The sequence below is a fragment of the Oenanthe melanoleuca genome, chromosome 6 (assembly GCF_029582105.1).
Source record: "Oenanthe melanoleuca isolate GR-GAL-2019-014 chromosome 6, OMel1.0, whole genome shotgun sequence".
Taxonomy (NCBI): Eukaryota; Metazoa; Chordata; class Aves; order Passeriformes; family Muscicapidae; genus Oenanthe; species Oenanthe melanoleuca.
In genome coordinates, this window is record NC_079340.1 from 3742618 (window position 1) to 3755988 (window position 13371).

At 49.3% G+C, this 13371-nt stretch overlaps 1 protein-coding gene across 1 annotated transcript in view; it reads left to right on the forward strand.

The window, feature by feature from the left end:
- CDH23 (cadherin related 23) overlaps positions 1-13371 on the forward strand; it is a 157787-nt gene that overhangs the window by 64945 nt on the left and 79471 nt on the right. Inside the window, 2 exon segments of the mRNA XM_056495621.1 lie at positions 9257-9369; positions 11196-11384. Of these exon segments, the coding sequence (XP_056351596.1) occupies positions 9257-9369; positions 11196-11384 (302 nt within the window).

Consider the following 13371-nt stretch of genomic DNA (forward strand, 5'->3'; position numbering starts at 1 on the left):
ATGGATGATGGATGGATGATGGATGGATGGATGGATGGATGGATGGATGGATGGATGATGGATGGATGGATGATGGGTGGATGGATGATGGAGGGATGGATGATGGATGGATGGATGGATGGATGGATGGATGGATGGATGGATGGATGGATGATGGATGGATGATGGATGATGGATGGATGATGGATGGATGATGGATGGTGGATGGATGGATGGATGGATGGATGATGGATGGATGGATGATGGATGGATGGATGATGGATGGATGGATGATGGATGGATGATGGATGATGGATGGATGGATGATGGATGGATGGATGGATGATGGATGGATGGTGGATGGATGGATGGATGATGGATGGATGGATGATGGATGATGGATGGATGGATGATGGATGGATGATGGATGGATGATGGATGGATGATGGATGGATGGATGATGGATGGATGATGGATGGATGGATGGATGATGGATGATGGATGGATGATGGATGGATGGATGATGGATGGATGGATGGATGGATGGATGATGGATGGATGGATGATGGATGATGGATGGATGGATGATGGATGGATGGATGGATGGATGATGGATGGATGGATGATGGATGATGGATGAATGGATGATGGATGATGGATGATGGATGGATGGATGGATGATGGATGAATGGATGATGGATGATGGATGATGGATGGATGGATGGATGGTTGGAGGATGGATGATGGATGGATGGATGGATGGATGATGGATGGATGAATGGATGATGGATGGATGGATGGATGGATGATGGATGGATGGATGGATGGAAGGATGGATGATGGATGGATGGAAGGATGGATGGATGGATGGAGGGATAGCTCTGCTATCAGTCTTTGTATATGCCATCTCTGGGAAATCATGGAGTACAATAGATAGAATTTAGGATGGAAGGACCTTAAAGGTGATTGTTCCAACCCCGCTAACACAGGCAGGGACACCTTCCACACCTTCCTAGAGCAGGTTGCCCCAAGAAAATTTGACAATATTTCGTGTTGAAACCTTTAATTCCAAATGATGATGATTCCCAACAGCTTGGCAACACCATGGAAAGGATTTTCTGTTCTGGGAGGGAATGGGACTGAACAGCTCCTGGTGGTTTCTGTGGTGTTTCCCAAAAGTTAAGATGCAAGGACTGTGTGAGGGTGCAGAGCTAGAGAGTGAAGCTTAATTAAAGAAAGCCTTAATTAAAGGCTTTCTGCCTCCTGACAGGCACGTGGATTGAGCCTGCCTCTGCAGTCTGGCTCTGAAGGCTGGGAAGGTGTTTCCAGATCAAACCCAGCTGCCTTATGGAAAGGCCAGTTTTGTGGGGTTGGGTCTGTTTCATTGAAGATTCCTTGAGCTCAGCAATCTCTGCCACACCCCAGCAGACTGGGATGCTGCCAGGGCTGCACTCAGAGGCTGCTTTGGTGAGCACAGACAGATTGCTCAAGGTGACCCAGGAGTGAGGGAGCAGCTGGGTGGGTGTGGGTTGTAACCCTCCTCCTGGCATCACTTTTGGGGTGGCTCCTTCCCAGCAAGAAACATCAGCAGTGCCTCCCCCTCCCCTCTGTGCCACGTGTTCCAGGTGCTGCCTCCACGTGCAGGACTAATTTCCCAGTTTCTTTTCCTTAAAGCCCAGCCATTTCAAACCCTCTTTTAATCAGCCTCAAGGGTCAAGGTGATTCCACCCTGACTTTCAAGTCCGCTGATCCTGACAGCAAGTATCCAGCCTTTGAAGATGCAAGGATTATTTATTCCTCTAATTCCTTCTGCAATTTATTCAAGAGATTCTCCCAGATTGTGGGAGAATCAGCTGTCCCAGGTGCAGCAGCAACTGCCTTCTGCCTGACATGGGACCTTTTTCTGGACTGAAACACCAATCTAATTTTGGAGAGGTTGCTGAATTAGGGTGAGGATGGTAAAATAGCTGTCAGCCTGGTCATCCTGGAGGGGCAGTGGGATGGTGGAAGGGGAATCAGGATGCTCTGGGATTCAGGTGAAATGTGGAGAGACCTGCAGGCTCTCTCACTGCTCACAGCCTTGCATCTGCTTGTGCATGCCAAGAGTTTAACCCTTGCCTGCAGTCCTGCCTGGTGGGGGCAGATCTCCTACCAGAGGATCCAGCAAAACGGATCAAAAGAGTGATTAAGCTGCTTTGCACTACTTTTTTTTTCCCCCCAAGCATGAGAATTTCAAAGTGTTTTCCTAACTGGCCAGGAATCTTTCTCCTGTCATCACCAGGGTCTCGTGGAGAAAGGGTTGGATGGGAATGATCAGCCTGTGGACAGAGCTGATTTTACTTTCTGATGTCTGAGAGTCCAGACACAGGACTGGCATCTAATGCACTTCCAAAATCCTGCTCACCCAAGGCAAGCCATTTCCTTTTCTGGCAGGCAGGTAAAGCCTAATTAATTTCTCATTATCCTCAATCATGATGGTAAAGGTCAACGAGCAGATTTTTGTGCCTGAGCTGTAAAATTTTTATGGCAATTTTGAAAAAAAAAAAAAAATTAAACAAAAGAAAGCCTAACATATGGGAATGGGGAAGCAAATTAAATTAGAAACCAACCATAAGCAAAAGTGAAAGTGGCTGGTGGAAGCAGCCTTAATTAAATCTGGCTCTTCTCTTCCAGGAGGGGAGGCAGCAGTGATGCTGCTCCCATTCCCCTGCAGGGATGGGTGATGCCTTTTCCCAGCTCTCAGAGTTTTTTGGGCACAGGGTTATCATGTGGCTGTTCTGATTTTGCCTTTTTTTTGGCTGGTTTATACAGCATTGCTGCGATTTAGAGGTGGGGATTCAAAAATTAATTTGGAATTGCCGCTGTCGTGTTCGTCTCCATCCCCGGGGCAGCCACGTCTGGGGATGTGCTGCAGCAGCTCTTATTTATACAGCTATCTCCAGCACAAGGTCCTCCCATGACAGGAACACAATAAAACTAAAAGATTAACCATAACCACATAAAATAGGACTGGAGATCTGACTTTATGCTGCCAGCTTACAAAGCTGTTGACGCTGAGATGATGGAGGAGCGCTGGTGTAGCTGTGCCATGGCTTTGGCTACTTGTCCTGCCTGCATTGGGAATCATTTCCATGCCTAATAGGGGAAAACCATTGGGTTTTTCCTGCCCCTTCCTTCCCATCAGAGTGTTTTGACCCCAGGAAAATCTATTTTTTTCGCTTCACTCTTTGCAAGGAACGGGCTCTCTGCCCAGCTGAAAAAGAAATTCCAATTGAGACCTCACAGTTCACGCCCCTGGTGCCAGCAGGCTGGTCAGTGCCAGGGCTCCCATTGCTCCAAAGGGTGTTCCTGCTGCTTTCCCATTGCTCCAGAGGTGTTCCTGCTGCTTTCCCTGTGGCCAGAGCCCTGTGAAATCCCTCCCCTCCCTCCCCAGCTGCAGTGACAGGTTGGAGATGCTCAGCCGCTGAGGTCAGGACTCTGCTTGAAGGACAGATAATTAATCCAGCCAAGTAATCCACAGCTCCTTTTTGGCAGATTTATGGAGATAGCCTCTGTAGTGGGGACTCTGCCTCACCATCTTTCATTTCCCAGGCAAAGAGAGTGACTTGTTGTATAACATGACCTGTTCTAGATAAGGCTTTTCATTTAGGGGAACTCTCCGGGCTAACAGAGATTGATTTTTCCCAGCAGAAATCAGGAGTTTTGGGCAGGATCAGCCCTGCAGACGGCAGTGTTTTCACATTTGCTGCCTCTGCACACTGCCTGGGGCACAGGGAATCCTCTGGCTTTTCCAGGGAAGGAGTTTTAGGATGAGTTAAACAGCAATTTAATTAACAGGCAGGAGGAGACTTTGGCCAACGAGCTCTTCTTAGGAAAACATATTCACTCACGTGTCGCTTGCTTAGCAGTAAACTTTGGGCTTCATTTATTTCCAGGATAGTCTTGGAGCCTTCTGGCAGGAGGATGTGAAGGTGACCTGTGCTGCTTGGGCAGGCACTGAAGGGTTAAGCCAGGGGAGAGGGTCCTGCATGTCAGTCTCTGCCTGCCTGGCACATTGCAGTGATGGATGGGCAGTGGGAGATTGCACAAGGGCAATCTGTGTGTCCTTCCTGGGCTTGGAAAGTCCTTCAGGAGAGAGGGGAGTGAGTTTTTGATCCTTAGGGCTATCCACAAACCCTTAGGTGGATTGTTTTATGAGACTGATGCAGTTTCTGACAAAGCCCCTCTTCCTTAAGCTGGTGCATCCAGAGGGGAAACATGGATTTAAAATCATTATTTGCACAATGCAAAAGAAGTGTGAGTTACTAAAGTGAAAAGAGTTGTTCTCCACCTTCTGGATTTCCTGCTAAGGAATGACATGTCACATATATATAAATTTATATGAATATGAGTGAAAAATCAGTGCAGTTGCTCTCAGAACATGTTTCCCATCCACTGCCTTCCTTAGGAAAGTGCAGCATGAATCCTTGAGGAAAGGTCAAGCGGCCAAAGAGGTTTCCAAGCCCTCAGCTGCCTGACCTGGCCTGATAAAGAAGGCAGAGCAGAGCAATCCTCCTCCCTAAAACCCTTAAAGCAGACATTGGGGGGAGCCCTTGGAAGGGGGGACCTGCTCATTTTGCTATTCCCTACCTCACTCCAGCTTTTTTCCCACATTGGAGCTACCAGGGCGTTGGAGTCCTTATAAATTCCCCCTGCTGGGAAAGGTTTCCTATGTGATTTAGAGGCAGCCATCACAGCAGAACATTTCTGTAGGAGGACACACTGATGGGTGGAAAAGTGCCTCACTCTGGGCTATCCATCAAAAGCTGGTTTTTTTTTTCCCACCCTGCCAATGCAAGGGGATGAGGCAGCACAAAGCAAAGATGGTGGCTGTGGTCACAGCCCCTCTTTCCTTGGCTCAGTTGCTTCCTCCAGGCTGTTGGCATCTGGGTTTGGCTCCCTGGCAATGCAGGAGTCATTGGAAAAGAGATATGATTGGGATAATGGTTTTCGTGGCAGGTGGTCCCCCAGCGAATGGCCCTCGGTAATTAAAACTATACATTCCCTTTTATGTCTAAATAGGAAACAAAAGCATCCTTTCTGTTTAATTTCTGGGACTTCCTGTTTAGCTTCTTGGGATTTTAATGTGTGTTCAAGGCTGAGCAGCCTGGTCTAGTGGAAGGTGGCTTGGAATGGGATGATGTCTAAGGTCCTTTCCAACCAAACCAGTCTGAGATTCAGTGTTGGCAGCCAGTGGAGAACAGTGAACCTGGACCATGTTGTGCCTAGTGAAAAGAGCTGGTACTGAGATGGTTTTAATGGAGGAATTTCAGAAAGCTGTGGAGCCTGGAGATGTGAGGTTTATGTCCAAAATCCCATTTTAGATGACGTGGGGGAATGATGGCTGTGGTCCTAGACTCAGAATCCTTTTGTGTGCAGAATTACACTCAGAGCAGAAACTCTGAAGGTTCTGTTCTCATTTCTGGTACTCAGCCACAGCTCCCAAAAGATTTGGGGTGGGGGGATTGCACCAATATCTCCTTTTATTTCCTTGTACTGTACATTCAGTTCTAAGACAGGGAACTGAGCATTTGACATGAGCTCCTTTTGTGGCTCTGCTAGATGAGGAGTTCTGCTGGTCGTGCTAGAATGGACAAATCCTTTGGGAAAGATACTAAAAAGGCCTGTTTGTAAAGCAGGCATGTGAGAATGAACTCTGGCACACAGCTTTGCCTCAGATCTGTTATCCCAGAGAGCTGCATCTTCCCAGACGAGCAGCAAACCAAAGCCCTGAGCAGGAGAAAGGAGCAGAGTTTTTACACATCACCTTGATTTCCCAGAAGGCTCAGGCTGTAATAACCTGTTTTCCTTTGGAAATTACTTGTTGCCTGTGAATTTAAGCACGGGGGGCAAGGTCCCTGCCCTGGCAGTGCTTCCCTGCCTGCAGGCTGGGGGGCAGAAACTCAAGGTGAAGAGCAGCGAGGTGCTCACGGCTGCTGATGGACTATTTATACACTAATAACTGTGTCTGCTGCTGGCTCCATGAACCACATCCAACAGCATCTATTTCCCTGCCCGAGGAGCCCTGACTGAGCACATTTTGATTAATAAATTATCCAGAGCAAGGTGTGTGATGGGCTCCCTTTCCACATCTCCTGAAAGTCACCCGCTCCAAGTGCGGCCGCGGCTTCCGTGGAAAGGGGGTGGGAAAATCATCCTGCCCTGGGAAAACAGCTTGGCCTGACTGGCAGGCAGCTCTTCACCAGAGCAGCACCTCTCCCTCCAAGGGATTTGAGCAGCACTCAAAGGTTAAAGGGGTGGGGAGGAAGGAGGAGATGTTGATGTTGGGGTTTTCCCCCTTTTTTTTTTTCCTTTTTCTTTCCCCGCTTTCTCTGGGTTTGAGCCAGTACTTTTAACAGCATTTTAAAACAGAGAGCTTGGCTCAGGGCAATTAAACATGATGGCTCTCATCTATAAAACCCCTGGTTATAGCAGTGTTTCTCCAAAATGCTGCCTATGCCACCGTCTGTTCCTCAATGAGCTTGGAAAAACACTCGGAATGGGCTCCTGTGATCCATCCCAGTGCTCCCAGCCCTGCCTGCCTTCCTTGCCAGGTGGGAGCAACAAGTCTGCCAGAAGTGGGTTCATTCTGCTGTCCCAAAGTCCTCAAATTTTTTTCTTGTTTTCATTTTCCCCATTTTGCTGCTCAGCCTTTCCCATCCTTCAGTTTCTGCCACATCCCTGCATGTATCTCTGGTCTCTCCAGAGAGAGGAAGGACAAAATTGGATAATTTCCCCCCATCATATTTTTTTCCCCCTTGTTCTCAGGACAGTGAGGATGATCAGGGAGATTTTGGCAAGGAAAATGTCTTAGGAAGTGGGCATTGTTCAGCAGTGAGAGTCACTGGTCAGAGCAGTGAGGAAGTGGTGGTTGGAGAGGTATTGGAGACACCTCTTTCTCCAAACTTCCAAATTTGCAAAGCCAGGAATTCTCTGCAAGTAGAAAGGAAGCCCCAGTGGGCATGGGATGAGTATCTGATGGTGTTGGGGAGGCTGAGCTAGAGAAAAGCCTCTGATGTGCAGCCTGGGAGGCCTTTGGGTCCCCAGTTTAGTTTCCCATCCTTCAAAAAGCAACTGTGGTCAAATATGAAATGCATCAGGATTTTTAGGGGACAGAACACAGCGCTGTGTTCAGTCAAATTCCTGCCCTGTTGACCTAATTCCACTGAATTCCATTGTTCCTGTGTTTTATTGCACTTTATATTAGGGGGAGGTGACCCCAAGGCATAAAGTTTACCATGGCAACCTGGTGTCCTGGAGCTTTTAAATGGCTCTCAGCACAGTCCAATCCATCTCCTGGAGTGTCCTTCAAAGCTGGGATCAGGAGAAGCTTCCTGAGCCATAAATTACAAAATTGGGAACTCAGGGTGGAAAGAGGGGAACTGTCCGAGGGAAGAGGCTGGAGATCTTCATGTACAGCAGGAAAAGATTAGGAAATAAAACCCCTCAAGTCTGTTGTTAATATTTTCAGCAGCCTGGCATCAGCTCATTAAGGTGGTGAGTGGTCAGTGGGACATTTCTGATGGAGAGAAGGACAGGAAAGGGAGGAATTCAGCCCAGGAAGAAGAAAGAATGGCTCAGCAATGGGGAAAAAAGTGTCAAGGAACTGAGGGAAAGGAGAAGGAGAAGGAGAAGGAGAAGGAGAAGGAGAAGGAGAAGGAGAAGGAGAAGGAGAAGGAGAAGGAGAAGGAGAAGGAGAAGGAGAAGGAGAAGGAGAAGGAGAAGGAGAAGGAGAAGGAGAAGGAGAAGGAGAAGGAGAAGGAGAAGGAGAAGGAGAAGGAGAAGGAGAAGGAGAAGGAGAAGGAGAAGGAGAAGGAGAAGGAGAAGACTTGGGGGCTTTGGCCATCCCAAGAAAGGTGCAGCTGTGATCAAACAGAGGTTGGAAGGGAGCAAGGTGGGTGCTGAGTGATGGGAAACAACTTTTCCTGGCAGCAGATCTGTCTTGCAGCTCCCTCCCAGGGAAATGACAAATGCTGTGTGCGTTGTCATCCGCGCTGAGACGCATTGAGGAGACAGGATTTATTTTTTTTACTCCCTCTCGACTGGGATGACTGGAATGTACCTGCAGGGTTTCCTGGCTGCTGTCTGCATCTGGGGTTTCTGCACGCCTTGAGATGCTGTGTGGGTGACCCTATGCCTGGATAAAACCTCCCTGGCCATCACTAATTCAGCAGCCTGCTCTGCTTTTGTGGCAGGCTGGTGTCGGGTGTCCCGGGCTCCACACACCAACTGCTTGCTTTTGTCTGGCTCACAGGGAGAGCACCTGGAGCTGCCACAAGCACATTCCCCAGCAGGACATTGTCCTTTGAGTGCCTGCTGGCTGTGACACCCGAGCATGTTGACTTAATCCTCTCTGGGTGTCTAATTCCAGAGGGGGATTCAAGCTGGGGATGGGTGGGATGGGATGGGATGGGATGGGATGGGATGGGATGGGATGGGATGGGATGGGATGGGATGGGATGGGATGGGATGGTCTGTGGAGGCAGCCCAGCTCTCTGGCTGGTTGTTTGCTTGTAGGGACAGGCACAGGGTGCCAAATTTGGCTCCAGTAGAGGAAAACCAGGCAAGAGGATAAAAGCAGGGCAAGTGCCTCCACTGTTTTGCTGATACTTTCACTGGCTCCAAATACATCCAGCTAAGGAATTCCTGGGCTGTGTGAGGCTTCTCTGTTACTTGATAGAGTTTTTTTTCTTTCTCTAAGCTCTGCAGCCTCTCCTTGAATACATGTGGTCTTGTGTCCCCCTCAGCACCCTCTGGCAAGAGGCCCCACAGCTAAACCTGTTGTTTAGAGCATTCCTGCAGGGTTGGTCCATCTGTGCCTCCCTGGGCTGATGTCCCTTAACTCCTGTATTTTAGGAGAGAGGCCATGGCCACCCCAGGAACATGGTGCCCTGCAAATGCAGGTGGTCACTCAGAGGGGAGCAGCTGGATTTGGTCCTGCTTTCAGTTTTGCTGTTGCAGATTTTAATAACTGAAACCCTCTGAAACTCTTCAGCATTGGCAACTTTTGGCTGTGGAAGGAGAGCCCTGTTTTGAGCCCTAAGCCAGGGCAGGTGAGAGGAGGAGAGGAGTGGTACAACCATGACATTTTAAAGCACATTGGAATGGTGTGCCAGGTTCCCAGAGCCCTTTGCTTGGAGCTTGTGCCCTCTTTCTTCCCTCCCTGTTGCCTCCAGCCCTTTTTAGGATCAGCTGTGCCATCTGCCTGTGCTCACATTCCTGTTATTTTTTTCCTCAGGTAACACCAACAGCATCTTTGCACTGGACTACATCAGTGGAGCCTTAACCCTGAATGGGCCCCTGGACAGGGAAAATCCCTTCTACACTGCTGGATTCATCCTCACAGTGAAGGTGGGAGCTGCTCCTGGGGAGCACATCCTGCCTGGGGACACCCCTGCCATGTGTTCTTCCCTTGGGCATCCAGAGCCATGATGTGCTGACCAGGAGATGTTAAACACAGCCCCCTTTGGGTCTGGTGGCCCAAAACATGATTCTCTCAATATGAAGGTGTTTTTGCTGTCCTGTCTGTGGCAGTGTGCAGATACCCCAGGGTTGCATGTAACACACACTCAGACACCTGAACTGTGCCCACTTTTGCATATTTTCCCTCTTTCTCCCCACCAAAACCCTGGATAAACACGACATTTTGTCTTGTCAGCAGGCAGGGCATCATCTGTGCCTACCCAGCCCGGGGAGGGGAGTGATGCTGGAAGTTGCCTGGTCAAGAAAAGGCACTGGAGCGTGGCTTCCCAGCCCCACCAGCCTCACCTGAGAGCAGCTCCCTGGCTCTGCTCACAGCCCTGTAATTAAAATCAATACCAAGCTGGGCAGCTGGCTGGAAACACATTTAGAAGTATGGATTCTGCTGGGCCAGGGTGGGGGAAAGATCAGCAGTGTAGGAAGGGGCATTGATTGATTGGGAGGGAGGGTGCAGCCAGTGCATCACCTCCTTGTTTTGGATGTGTGATGCTTCCTTGGAGGGGGACAGAGGGACAAGAAATCACCCTCTAGGTCCCAGACACAGCTCATACCTTGGGGTTTTGTTGTGTGTGAGGAAGAGATCCTCACCCATCCCTGGTATCTTCTCATTCAGGCTTTTGTAGTTTCAAAAATCAAGAGAGGGAGGATTGTCTGGGTTTTAATAGGGACAAAAATATCTGTTTAATCTTGGAAAGGTTTGTGAGCCTGAAATCTTGCCTGTCTTCCCTCCCTGCATGACAATGGAGTTCCAGCCGATGTTCTGTTGATCTGACAGATTTCCATGTCCTCTCCCCACAAACTCCTCGTCCTCCCACAAACGCCAGCTCTCCACATCCCGCATCCCCAGCACCCAAAATGTTCCCTGCTGCTCTCATCCTGGAGCACACAGGGAAAATACAGCTGGGCTGCTCCTGGCTGGGATCAGCCTGTTCTGCTGCTGTGTGCAGAAGCAGTGAATAGCAATGAGCCGTGTGGGTCGTGACAGAGCTGCTTTTCCATGCCCACAGCAAAGCAAGATTATCCAGAGGACAAGAGGAGGGACTCGGCTTGAAAAGGCTGTTCCATGAGTCTTGCTTCTCTGGCATTAAAATCTGCACTCCCTCCTTTTGGGAAGGCAGAATTAAAGTCCTGCTTGAGACAGAGGTGTGGGTCCATGACTCAGCTCTGTGTTTAGGCACGTGCTGCCAAACCTATTTTAAGTCTAAGTCTTCTTTTCCTCTGGTGCCCCAGTTTTCCATCCCTGTGTTTTTCCAAATAATGTGTGGTTCAGTGGCAGCTCCCAGCCCCACATCAGGGATGGCAGAGGAGAGAGAAAAGTGCTCTTTGCCTTTTGAGCCTTCCCTTATTTTGTATTATCCCCTACATCTCACAAGGGACTTTTTTATTTTGTTGAAGCGCTTGTGGCAGGGAAACCTACTTGTGTAACTCCAACCTGTTGCACGACTGAGGCAAGGAAAGAACTTGGCCACAGCCATCCTAAGGGAAATGTAAAGACTATGGGAAGGCTTTTGAGAGTGCATGAGTGATGGGGGAGCTGGGCCAACACCTTTATGTGTTAATGGGACAATGGCAGAGACATTTCCGTGGCAAAGAGGAGGAAGAGAAAGCTGCGGGAGTCTCTCAGCACGCCATGCACGCTTCCTTTAGGCTGGCTATTTCTGGGGAATCAAGAATGTTCTTCCTCTGTGCCCTTGCAGGGCACGGAGCTGAACGACGACCGCAGCCCGTCCAACGCCAGCGTCACCACCACCTTCAACATCCTGGTCATCGACATCAACGACAACGCGCCCGAGTTCAACAGCTCCGAGTACAGCGTGGCCATCCCCGAGCTGGCCCAGGTGGGCTTTGCCCTGCCCCTCTTCATCCAGGTGCAGGACAAGGATGAGGTGAGGCATCCTCTCCCTCCTTGGAGGGCTGGTTTGGTTTTGGGGCGGGCAGGGGAGGAATCACTGAGGTTCCTGTGATGAGCTACGTGCTGGGTTCTGTCCCCAAATCCACTTTTTCAGCTTTTCTTTGCTCTGTTTGCTGCGTGCCCCAAGTCCCCAGTGTGCAGTCAGGATTGCACAGCCCTTGAAAGCCAGAAAATAGGATTTTAGGAAATAGGAAAATAGGTCTAGGAGGCTGATCCATGCCAGTCTAGGTTAGGAAAGGGGGAGTTTTCCTTCTGGGCTCCCAAGGGGACCTGCCAGGGGCAGGGAAGACAGAAACCCCAAGCTCTCTGTGCCAGAAGGGATGGGTGCTGCTGCTGGCAGGGCAGAGGCAGGAGATGCCCCTGGGAGTGGGGAGGGCTGGGACAGCAGTCCATCACTGCAAACAAGCCAGGAGCACGGGAGCCTTGTTCCTCCCACGTGCCACTGGAGCTCCTGTTTGTCATGTGCTTGGGATTGCAGCCTGGTTTTTTTTTTTTTTCCCTCCCAGCCTTGGGCTCCCAGCCTTCAATTACTCTGATTATTTGACTTGTGCAGTTCACGTCTGGCTGCCCCTGGCTGGTCCCCTCCCAGCCCCGGGTGTCTGCTCCAAACTAGTGCTGACACCTCATGGTGAGCTGTCCAGAATCGCTGGGAAAGGCTCTGCCTGCAGGCTCCTGCTGCTCCCACTCTCCTCCAGGCTGAGCAGGAGATGAGGGGAGAGGGCTGCTCAGAATAAATGGCATCACAGGAAGGGACATGAAAGATCCCAGGGACAGCTTCCACTAGAGCTCCATCCAGCATCCTGGCAAAACTTCATCAGGATGGTTTTCCTGATGCTGCAGGTAATGGGAAACAAAACATCCCCTCCCCACCCCCAAAATCCTGGTGGGTCAGTTAAAATGTGCATCTTCTCAGTTGCCTTTTCTGGCTGAGAAGATGGATTTGCTGTTCCCCAGCCCTGGGTGGAGCTCACCTCCATCTCATCAAGCCACCCAGAAATCCCTTTTTTTTTTTTTTCCATCTGGAGTGATTATGACACAGAACTAATAACCTGCTGGTGACATGGTGTCACCATCCAGGAGTTATGAGTTCAGCCTGAAGAGGTGCAGATGAGCTATTAACCAGATAGAGAGACTGTTTTTTCTTGAAAATGTCAATTGCTAATAAAGAAGATATGGATATGACAGATGCTTAGGATAGTTTCTGAATAGAGCTGCTGTCGTGCTTGCTGAGAGATGTCAGCAGATCCATTCTTGAAGGGCATTGTAGCACTTCTGTTTGTGCCACCAGGATGAAGGATCTGTCATTATTTCTGCTTAAAATCTCATTTTGCTGGAGTGACTCCCATTCAAGAATTCACTTTTCAGCCTTGCTAATTTTAAAATGGGAGAAAAAAAAATAGCCTTGCCTTCCCCATCGCACCAGCAAAAAATAGACGCTGTTCTTTTGATGTATTTCTTTAACTTCCTGAGATTTCCCCAAAAGAATTGGCTGAGATTTTTAAAACTGCTGAGAGAGGATCTCTCTTGCTAAGGGAGTCTGAAGGAGTTTTACTGTGCACATCTTCAGAGACCATCATATTAGCAGGGATTGCTTTGACCATGGCATTATTTTCACTGATAAGAAGCAGAGGAGAGCTGATTCTTGGAATATCTGGAGGGAGGACAGTCACAAGCAGTTGGTTGGGTTTTTTTTTTCTGCATTATCCTGTGATGGATCTTCCTTATTTCCTCTCATGGATGCTTGCAACTGGGTTAACTATCAAGGTAGCATTTGGGGGGGAAGGAAAAAAAAAGGGAGAAGATGCCCAGCTTGTGAGAAAGATGTGTGTGAGATAGAGGTAGGGCTGCACCTGCAGCCAGCACTGCTTCCCAGAGCTCTGGGGACCCATCAACTTCCAGAGAAAAAAACTACAGAAAGGTTGGATTTGCTGGCAAGGACCGAGGTCTCCAGGCAGGGATGT